Source organism: Otolemur garnettii, unplaced genomic scaffold, assembly GCF_000181295.1.
Source record: "Otolemur garnettii isolate 467f Iridium unplaced genomic scaffold, OtoGar3 scaffold00202, whole genome shotgun sequence".
NCBI lineage: Eukaryota > Metazoa > Chordata > Mammalia > Primates > Galagidae > Otolemur > Otolemur garnettii.
In genome coordinates this window covers 2,133,265-2,143,638 of record NW_003852597.1, presented here as the reverse complement: position 1 = coordinate 2,143,638, position 10,374 = coordinate 2,133,265, and the positions used below count along the sequence as shown (strand labels likewise).

The 10,374-nt window shown below is 51.8% G+C and overlaps 1 protein-coding gene across 4 annotated transcripts in view; it reads left to right on the top strand.

Moving 5' to 3' along the window:
* Positions 1-8,491, top strand: part of PTPRF (protein tyrosine phosphatase, receptor type F) — an 82,898-nt gene extending 74,407 nt beyond the window's left edge. For all 4 annotated transcript variants that reach the window (XM_023507755.1, XM_012812335.2, XM_023507756.1 and 1 more), the window contains 11 exons: positions 2,323-2,446; positions 2,607-2,782; positions 3,433-3,552; positions 4,115-4,269; positions 4,349-4,634; positions 4,731-4,909; positions 5,126-5,252; positions 5,493-5,618; positions 5,875-6,029; positions 6,134-6,269; positions 6,789-8,491. In XM_023507755.1, coding sequence (XP_023363523.1) covers positions 2,323-2,446; positions 2,607-2,782; positions 3,433-3,552; positions 4,115-4,269; positions 4,349-4,634; positions 4,731-4,909; positions 5,126-5,252; positions 5,493-5,618; positions 5,875-6,029; positions 6,134-6,269; positions 6,789-6,857 — 1,653 coding nt within the window. In that variant the 3' untranslated portion in view covers positions 6,858-8,491. The remainder of the gene's footprint in view (positions 1-2,322; positions 2,447-2,606; positions 2,783-3,432; positions 3,553-4,114; positions 4,270-4,348; positions 4,635-4,730; positions 4,910-5,125; positions 5,253-5,492; positions 5,619-5,874; positions 6,030-6,133; positions 6,270-6,788) is intronic.
* The last annotated feature ends 1,883 nt before the right edge of the window (positions 8,492-10,374 follow it).

Here is a 10,374-nt window from a genome sequence, read left to right as displayed (position 1 = left end):
CCGCCTCCCAAGTAGCTGGGACCACAGGCGCCCGCCACAACGCCCGGCCATTTTTTGGTTGCAGCCGTCATTGCTGTCTGGCGGGTCCGGGCTGGGGATTCGAACCCGCCACCCTGGGTGTACGTGGCTGGCGCCCTAGCTGGTTGAGCCATAGGCGCCGAGCCGAGACAGAGGGGTTTTAAAGGAAAGAAAGATCCACCTTCTCTGAGAAGCACAGGTGGAGATGTCTTTCTGTGTCCTCTGCTGCTGTTTCCCCAGCACTTAGTGCTGGCCTAAGGAGATGACTGGCCGACAGGTGACTAAAGGGCTGTCTCAGCCTAGCCTGCGAGGTTACTCCCTTTCCAGTCAGACGTCTGCCCCTCAGCTGTGTTTAAGGTACCAGGATAGCCCTTCCAAGGGCCAGGGGCCAGGTAGCTTCTAAGGGCTGTGGCCCAGGTTCTAAAGAATAAACTGAGCTTGGTGGGCAAATGGGTGAACATGTGAACTGCAGAGAAACTATGCCACCTCTACCTTAGGGCCCTTGTTGGTCCTGCTTGGCATGGGGTGTGCTGCAGAATGTCAAAGCCATGAATTGGGCTACCTTCCTTCAGTCCCTTAATCTTGACACTCACTGTGCTACCCTTTACCACCTTCATGGCCCTGCTTCACTGTGGGCTTCACTGTGCCTCTACTCACAGTAGTCCCCACCTTCTACTCATCCCCTTCTCTAGTCAGATCTTTCCTTAAAGCTTCTCCAGGAAGCCTTCTTTGGCTACCCAAGGCTGCTGTGGACTATCCCCCAGCCAGGATTATATAGCTCTGCATAACGTTACATTCGCTTCGTCATTCATCACATAGTACTGTGTGCTGCTGGGTGCTATGGCTATGGAGATAAGTGCCCTCAGGGAACCCAGTCAGATAATCCACATTGAATATGTGGCTATGACCATATTCCCTAGTACCAGATATGAGCAATGTGTAAAGAGAAAGTAGGCTGATCTCACCAAAGCCGGCTGAGGGCTGGTATGTGTGGGTGGCTCCTGGCAGCAATGGCCTTGTCCTATGGACAGTAATAAGGCTAGGGCCAAAATACAGAGGATGTCATGTGCTTTGGACTGTATCTGTCTGTAAAAGGTGAGGATGATGAAAGAAGCTCTCTTATAGGAGAATTAGATAAAGAAATATATGCAAAGTGCTTATAGTGGTGCCAGGCATGCTGTAAGTTCTAAGACTTCACCATGATCATCGTTGCTCTCTGAGCTGATGAAAGAGCTATAGAAGGCTTTTAAGGAGAAAGTGGTATACAGATCTGCATCCTGGAAGGATTTTCCTAGCTTTGTATGGGAGGGGGGCAAAAAGAAAGAGCTGGGGGCGGTACCTGTGGCTCAAAGGAGTAAGGTAGTGGCTCCATATGCCAGAAGTGGTGGGTTCAAACCAAGCCCTGGCCAAAAAACAAAAAAAAGAGAAAGAAAGAAAGAAAGAAAGAGCTGGGAGAGGCCAAGACTGAGCTGGGGTGGACTGGCCAAGGGCAAGGGTAGCCGGTCAGAGAGGGGAAGGGGAGGGGAGCTCCAGGACATGGTGATCGACCAGGGGTGGCAACTGGCAGGTTTGGACCTGGTTTCTAGGTAGCTGGGTGATGGTGCCCTTCACTCTGAAACAGAGTCCCAGCAGCAAAGCCAGCTTTGGAGGGGAAGATGCTGAACTCAGCTTTGAAAGGATCATGCTTGAAAGATTTGTGAGATCTCCCAGAGATGTTGGGAGGCTCCCTGATACTCAGGGGAGAGCTCTGGGCCACAGCTGAGCTTTGGGTCAGCCCTAGCATATGAGCATAAGAATCCTGGGAGCAGAGGTGGTAGAGTAAGGAAGGCCTGGAAGGAACCCTAAAGGAGCCCTGTGTCCTTCTACAGGGAGGGCAGGGAAAGGAAAGACGTCAGTGAGGGAACAGCCCAGGAAGTAGGAGCAGAGCTGGGCTAGGAGAGTATTCAGAGCCCTGGGCACTTTCCAGTACTACAGCAGGATCGGGGGGGGGGAGGTGTACAAGGTTTGAGGGACTGTTCCTCTGGCCCAACCCCAGGCCACTCAACCCAGCAAAGGGATTTGGTACTATGGTCAGAGGAATCCTCACCCCATCACTTTCCTCATAGGTTATATGGCAGCCTCTGAGCTCCCTGGGTAGGGTAGGTGGTGCTTAATGTCACTAGTGCCATGGAACAGAGGAGCTGTCTGTGGCCTGCAAAGTGAAGACAGTTTGTAGGTAATACCTGGAAGGCTGAGTCCTCTGCAGGGGAAGTAGGAAGTAGAACCAGCTCCTCCCACTCCATAGACTTCTTCCATTCCTTACAGTCCATTGACCCAGGACAGCAGTTCACGTGGGAGAATTCAAATCTGGAGGTGAACAAGCCCAAGAACCGCTACGCGAATGTCATTGCCTACGATCACTCTCGAGTCATCCTCACCTCCATCGATGGTGAGGGCTCCCCCTCCCTTCTCCTTACTCTCCTCCTATTTGCCACTAGGGCAACATCTCATCCTACAGAAGATGCCAATGAGCCTGGGGTGCATTGAAGCAGGTGGGCTGGGCTGGGGGCCCTGGGATAATGCCCTCCCACAGCCCTTGCCATCCCTAGGCGTCCCTGGGAGTGACTACATCAATGCCAACTACATCGATGGCTACCGCAAGCAGAATGCCTACATCGCCACGCAGGGCCCGCTGCCTGAGACCATGGGCGATTTCTGGCGGATGGTGTGGGAGCAGCGTACAGCCACTGTGGTTATGATGACACGGCTGGAGGAGAAGTCCCGGGTGAGACTGTTCAGAGCCCTGCCAAAAAGCGGGTGGGCAATAGCTCTGAAATTCTTCAAGGGAATGCTATTGTTTTTCTGAGGTACTATCTTGGTTCCCAGATACTAGGATGTTCTTGGATGTATCATGTTCACAAATGCTAGTGGGTTCTTAGGATGTTGATATGTTTCACCAAATGCTATCATTTTCTGGGAATGTTAACTTGCTCCCCAGTTGCTTAGGTGTTCCCATGGTGTCACATGTTCCCTAGATGTTGGAGTATTCTTAGGGCATTAACACATCTCCTAAGTTAATTAGCAAAGAGCTGCTGTTATCTGTTTTTGCACTGCCAAGCATTGACTGGAACATAAAATTTATAGAGCTTGAAAATGGTGCATAAACATTATGAGTAAATTTGGCAGAAAATGTGCCCGCTGCGATCTAGCCCTGAATAAATAATTTTCGATCATAATCCTCATTCCACTGGCTAAAGCAGGTTGGCAGCATTGTGTGAGGACTTGATATGGCTTGGTGAGGGTCAGTGGACAAGGATCTGAGAGTTTGGGGCTAGGGGCTGCAGCCAGATAGGTTAGATGTCCATTATGCTTCTGCCTGCCTAAGCCTGTGGGCATCCCCACCATCTGCACCCTGCCCTGCCTGTCTTTCTACAGGTGAAGTGCGATCAGTACTGGCCAACCCGTGGCACTGAGACCTACGGCCTCATTCAGGTGACCCTGCTGGACACAGTGGAGTTGGCGACATACACTGTGCGCACCTTTGCACTCCATAAGGTATGGCCAGCTCTGTCCCAGCACTTGTCTGCCACCTAGACCCTGTGAGGCCAGTGGCCTGAGCATTGTGTTCTGCTACAGGGGGCTACAGCAAACAGGAGCCTAGGTATTGAATGATCAGAAGCTCAAACAAGGTGATGGCCTGTGTGATGAGAATGGTGTTGGCAAGCTCCTTTAGGCTGCCTTGTGTGGCTTCTGAGTACCATCAGAAAGTGACATACATGTCTTACTCGGCGCCTGTAGCTCAGCGGCGAGGGCACCAGCCACATACACCAGAGGCGGCAGGTTCAAACCCAGCCTGGGCCTACCAAACAACAATGACAACTACAACCAAAAAAGAAAAATAGCCGGGCGTTGTGACGAGTGCCTATAGTCCCAGCTACTTGGGAGGCTGAGGCAAGAGAATTGCTTAAGCCCAGGAGTTTGAGGTTGCTGTGAGCTGTGACGCTACGGTACTCTACCAAGGGCGACAATGAGACTCTGTCTCAAAAAAAGAAAAGTGACATGTCACCCTACCCTGAGTCTGGCTGGTCACTCCATGTGTCCTCATTTTGCTCCCCAGAGTGGCTCCAGTGAGAAGCGCGAGCTGCGTCAATTCCAGTTCATGGCCTGGCCAGACCACGGGGTTCCTGAGTACCCAACCCCCATCTTGGCCTTCCTAAGGCGGGTCAAGGCCTGCAACCCACTAGATGCAGGGCCCATGGTGGTGCACTGCAGGTGAGAGGGTACAGTGCCACCAAGGGAGTCGGGTGGGAGGTGGGGAACCTCTACCCCAACCTGAGTCCATGTCCTGCAGCGCGGGCGTGGGCCGCACGGGCTGCTTCATTGTCATTGATGCCATGCTGGAGCGTATGAAGCATGAGAAGACGGTTGACATCTATGGCCACGTGACATGCATGCGATCACAGAGGAACTACATGGTACAGACAGAGGACCAGTATGTGTTCATCCATGAGGCCCTGCTGGAGGCTGCCACATGCGGACACACAGAGGTGCCTGCCCGCAACCTATACGCCCACATCCAGAAGCTGGGCCAGGTGCCTCCAGGAGAGAGTGTGACTGCCATGGAGCTTGAATTCAAGGTAGAGCTCAGGTGGCCTACTTGGCTGTGGGGGCCTGGGCTGGGTCAGGAAATGGCCACAGGAAGCCAGGCCTAACTAGCCCTTCCATCTCTATAGTTGCTGGCTAGCTCTAAGGCCCACACATCCCGCTTCATCAGTGCCAACCTACCCTGCAACAAATTCAAGAACCGTCTGGTGAACATCATGCCCTATGAGTTGACCCGTGTGTGTCTGCAGCCTATCCGTGGTGTGGAGGGCTCCGACTACATCAATGCCAGCTTCCTGGATGGCTATAGGTCAGCAAGCTTATCACTGCCCCACCATGCCTTGCACCTAGCTGGCTGGCGGCACAGCAGAGTAGGGCCAGCCCAGACTGAGAGGGCTGGGTAGAGCAGTGATTTATTTTCCTAAAAGAGGGATGATCTGAACAGGGCCCCAAGGGGCTAGGCAATCTTAAGGGAGATTCTGGGGCAACAGCACCTCCAGCATGTCCAGTCTTATGTCCACCCCAGACAGCAGAAGGCCTACATAGCTACACAGGGGCCTCTGGCAGAGAGCACCGAGGACTTCTGGCGCATGCTATGGGAGCACAATTCCACCATCATCGTCATGCTGACCAAGCTTCGGGAGATGGGCAGGGTGAGCCCACCCTTTCCCCCTAGGGTCCTTCTTACACTTGGGAGAATACCAGCCACCCTTGGGAAAAGAGCCCCTTTTGTTACTGTTTGCATTCACACCCCAGTCTCCTGTCAGCACAGCCTCAAAACCCCGTTAGCACCACCTGAGGTGATCCCAGAATCTTGTCCCAGAATCCTCTGAAGCCTGGCTTCCCTCCCATTCTTCCCCACCTGATCTTGGAGCTGGGCCCTCTGTCCACAGGAGAAATGCCACCAGTACTGGCCAGCAGAACGCTCTGCTCGCTACCAGTACTTTGTTGTTGACCCGATGGCTGAGTACAACATGCCTCAGTATATTCTGCGTGAGTTCAAGGTCACAGATGCCCGGGTGAGTGTTTGCACTTGAGCATGTCCATGATAACACCTGAACACATTGGGGTGGGTGCCCACATGGTACCTTTGCTCAAACTGCAGGAATCTGAGATGGAGCTGTAGCTTTTAGGGTATGAGCCCATCTCCAAGGGTGGCCTCCAGTGTAACCATGTCACAGGTGTATGTCTGCATCATTGTACTACTGGACCTCATCCAGAGGGGCACCAGGCTAAGGTACACCCCTAACCCTGTCCCATGCCCACCTCTCCCAGGATGGGCAGTCAAGAACGATCCGGCAGTTCCAGTTCACAGACTGGCCAGAGCAGGGCGTGCCCAAGACAGGCGAGGGCTTCATCGATTTCATTGGGCAGGTGCACAAAACCAAGGAGCAGTTTGGGCAGGATGGGCCCATCACTGTGCACTGCAGGTAGGACTGAGCCTATGGAAGGCTGGGACAGTGGGGTCTAAAGTTCTGGCAGACCCACTGCCTGCAGTGTGCAGAACTCACGACCCAACTGTGTCTCTGAGCAGTGCTGGTGTGGGCCGCACTGGGGTGTTCATCACTCTGAGCATCGTCCTGGAGCGCATGCGCTATGAGGGTGTAGTCGACATGTTCCAGACTGTGAAGACCCTGCGCACACAACGTCCTGCCATGGTGCAGACAGAGGTACACAGACCCGTGCAGGGCCATGGTCTTACCAGCAGCCCTGCTCAAAATCTTTGGCTCCAGCTGCAGTTGCATATACACAAGAACATGGCTCATTCATGATGTCAACATTTAATAATTGCCTGCTCTGCTTAAGGTGCTCTGGGGAAACATGAGTGAGATGTGTTTATTCATTCAGCACCCCTATAGTGGCCTCCTGTGTATGCCTGACTCTGGGTCAGGACTGAACATAGCAGTCCTTGTAGGGTACACAGTTGGGAGCAGATAAACATGATTGGGGTGGCCAGTGGAAGTTAGGCCCATGTGGAAGCCTGGGAGAGGGAAGAGAAAGATGGGCCTTCAGAGGCTCTTTTAGGCTCCCCTGGACACTGCCAGAGACAGCCATCTGGGTCTAGGACATATTCTTAGCCAATAGAGGCCAACTCCACAGCCCATTGGCTGTAACATGAATGCCCTTGGCAGTGTGGTGGGGATATCCATTGGTACTACCCCCTCTGACCAGCCTCCCTATCCCTATAGGACCAGTACCAGCTGTGCTACCGTGCAGCCCTGGAGTACCTCGGCAGCTTTGACCACTATGCAACGTAACTACCGCTCCCCTCTCCTCCAGAGCCCCCTAGGGGGCTCCGGAGGGGACACAGCTCCTCTGAGCCATACCAACCATCGTTCAGCCCTCCCGCACAGATACTGTTGCTGGCAGAGCACAGCCCACTGGAATCACAGCGGTTTAGGAACGTTGCCACACCAGTCAGAGAGCCTAGAACACCTCTGGGCAAGTGGGTGAACCAGTAGGCAGGCACTGTGGCTCTTCTGTCCATCAGGCCCACCTGGAGCCTGCTTCCAACTTTCTGGCCCGCTGCCATATTTCTCACGCTGCTTCTTATGGGGTGGGGGTGGAGGCAAAGCCTCCTTTTTTATACATTAAGTGGGGTAGGCCAAGGGATTATAGCCTCTTCCCTCTGATTTTTCCTTTTGCAAATCCTTAATTGCAGAATGGGCCACTGTGGGGGTTGGGGTTTATTTTGTTTTCTTTTTTGAGTTTACTTTGGATCCTTTTTTTGTATGACTTTTACTTCTAAAGGACAGAACATGCCTTCCTCGTACAGCGCTGGGGCTGCCAGCCTGAGTGGAGGCCCAATGTGGGCCTGGAGACGGTGCTGATCGGGCTGCTCTTCCAGCCCTTCAGAGATCTTATTTCAGCCAAATGCAGGGAAACTCAATTTTTTTTTCTTTTTTTAAGTTTTATTTTTCCCTTAAGAGCCTTTTTTTAGGTCCTGCAGACAGTGGTGGGTGGGGAAGAGATAGGGAACACTCATCCCCAGTTGTCTATCCCAATGTATGTCTAACATTCACAGCCCAGAACCACAGACGTGTCTGGGGGAGCCTGGTAAGGCATTCCTCATCTCCATCGTGTTTGCAAAGGTTTAAAAAAAAAAATGCACACACATAAAAATTAAAAAAAAAAAAAAAAACAAGAAAAAGAAAATCATCCCCAGCCTCCGCTTCAAACCCCCAACAGAGTGAGCAACTCCATGTGCCTGGGGTTAGCTGTAGGCTGACCTCTGGGCTCACAGAGCCTTGTTTTTGTCCCAAGCATTGCATTATGGTGTGGTTATAGGCTGTGGGGTCAGGCCACGTGGCCAAGGTGGATGGCACGGGTCAGGATGTATGCCATGCCCCACACACATCAGGGCCAAGCTGGGGCATGGTTGGCCTTTCAGGTCCAGGCCAGTGGGCCTGGTAGCACATGTCTGTCCTCAGAGCAGAGGCTAGAGGATTGTTTGCAGCCGTTTTCAAAGCCCCTGAGAATTGCTCTTTTCCACTCTAAGATGCCCTCATGAACCAATGTGGCAAGACTACTGGACTTCTATTCATGGTACTATAATCTGTCCTATTATCTCAGCTTGCTGAGGGGCAGGGAGAGGGCCTCTTCCTCTGGGCAGCACTATCTAGATAGGTAAGTAGGGGCGGGGAAGGGTGCATAGCTGTTGTAGCTGAGGGATGTGATGAAAACATCCCCAAATCTAGCTAGGCTCAGTCAAGATCAACAATCCAGGGTTGGTAATGTTGGATGATGAAAAACATTCATTTTTACCTTGTGGATGCTAGTGCTGTAGAGTTCACTGTTGTACACAGTCTGTTTTCTATTTGTTAAGAAAAACTACAGCATCATTGCATAATTCTTGATGGTAATAAATTTGAATAATCAGATTTCTTAAAAACTGGGCCTCTGTCTCGCTCTTTCTGGAACTAGAGAGTCCCTGCTTCTGAGGGCACAGTGAGGCGTCCTGAGTATCTGTGACTGGGCAAGCTGCAGGCATGCTACACGCTTTCAGAAAGGAGCAGCTACAAACTCTGAATATCAAGCAACCAAGAACCAGGCCTGAGTCCTAGTGCCTATAAAGACCTTCCCTAGGGGCTCATGCTTGTAATCTAACTCTCTGGGAGGCCAAGGTGGGTAGATTGCCCTGAGCTCACAGGTTCAAAACCAGCCTGAGCAAGAGCAAGACCCTGTCTCTTAAAAAAAAAAAAAAAAGTTGTGGCAGGCGCCTGTAGTCCCAGCTACTAGAAAGACTGAGGCAAGAGAATTCCCTGAGCCCAAGAGTTTGAGGTTGCTGTGAGCTATTATGCCACGATGTTCTACTGAGGGTGGCAAAGTGAGACTCTGTCTCCAGAAAAAATTTAAAAAGTGCTTCCCCAGGCAGGGCACAGTGAGTGCTCATGCTTGTAATCCCAGCATTCTGGGAGGCTGGGGCAGGAGGATTGCTTGAGCTCAAGAGTTTGAGACCACCCTGAACAGAAGTGAGACCCATGTCTCTACTAAAAATAGAAAAATTAGGCCAGCTACTCGGGAGGCTGAGGCAGGAGGATCATTTGATTTGTGAGCTAGGCTGCCAGCAGGCTACCCAGGCACTCTAGCCTGGGTAACAGAGTTGAAACTCTGTCTCCAAAAAAAAAAAAAAAAGCACCTCTGGCTGAGACCATGCCATTTGCCTCTCCTCCACCTTAGGGTGCTATGAGTTGCCCTGTTGGAGATACTGGGACTGTCTCCTCCAGTAGCTACACCCCCTTCTCTCATTTCCTTCTCCCCTGCTCCAAAGAGAGGGGCAACCCTGTGGCTTTGTGGAAATTGGTTAGTGAGAACTCTTGTAATTCTTGCATGTGGATAGTGGACTCCAAAAAAACAGTGTTGGCCGCACACAGTGGCTCACGCCTGTAATCCTAACACTCTGGGAGGCTGAGGCAGTTGAACTTCTTGAGCTCACAGGTTCAAGACCAGCTTCAGCAAAAGCAATATCCCGTCTACTAAAAATAGAAAAAACTGAGGCAAGAGGATCACATGAGCCCAAAAGAGTTAGAGTTTGCTGTGAGCTATGATGCTCAACACTCTACCTAGGGCAATAGCTTGAGACTGTCTCAAAAAAACAAACAAAAAACCACAGTGTTGTCCATCGGGCCCCTGAACACACAACAACATCTCATTGAGCTCTGTGGCTCTTTTAGGGGATTCAGTAATGTCCTACCAGGTGTTCAAATCACAGAACGTCTACAGTGACAGAGATGAAGGAGACCCAGAACAACTGGGGAAGGGAAATCTCAGTCAGCTATGCAGTCAGCATGCTATTGGTACGCTGGAGAATTGTCATAACCCAGCCTGCCATGGAAGTGCTGTGGGTACCTGAGGCAGCATCTGATTCAGGGAAGGCTTCCTGGTGGTGACATAAGCTGGATTCTAAGCATCTCATAGAGTAACTAGTGGTTAGTTTTTAAAAGTGGGAAAGGCTCGGCTCCTGTGGCTCAAGCTGCTAAGGCGCCAGCCACATACACCTAAGGTGGCGGGTTCGAATCCCCAGCCCGGGCCTGCCAAACAACAATGATGGCTGCAACCAAAAAATGGCCGGGCGTTGTGGCGGGCGCCTGTGGTCCCAGCTACTTGGGAGGCGGAGGCAGGAGACTCGCTTGAGCCCAGGAGTTGGAGGTTGCTGTGAGCGTGATGCCACGGCACTCTACCCAGGGGGACAGCTTGAGGCTCCGTCTTATAAAAAAAAAAAAGTGGGAAAAGCATTTCCAATGGAGAAAACATGTTAAAAGACATAGAAGCATG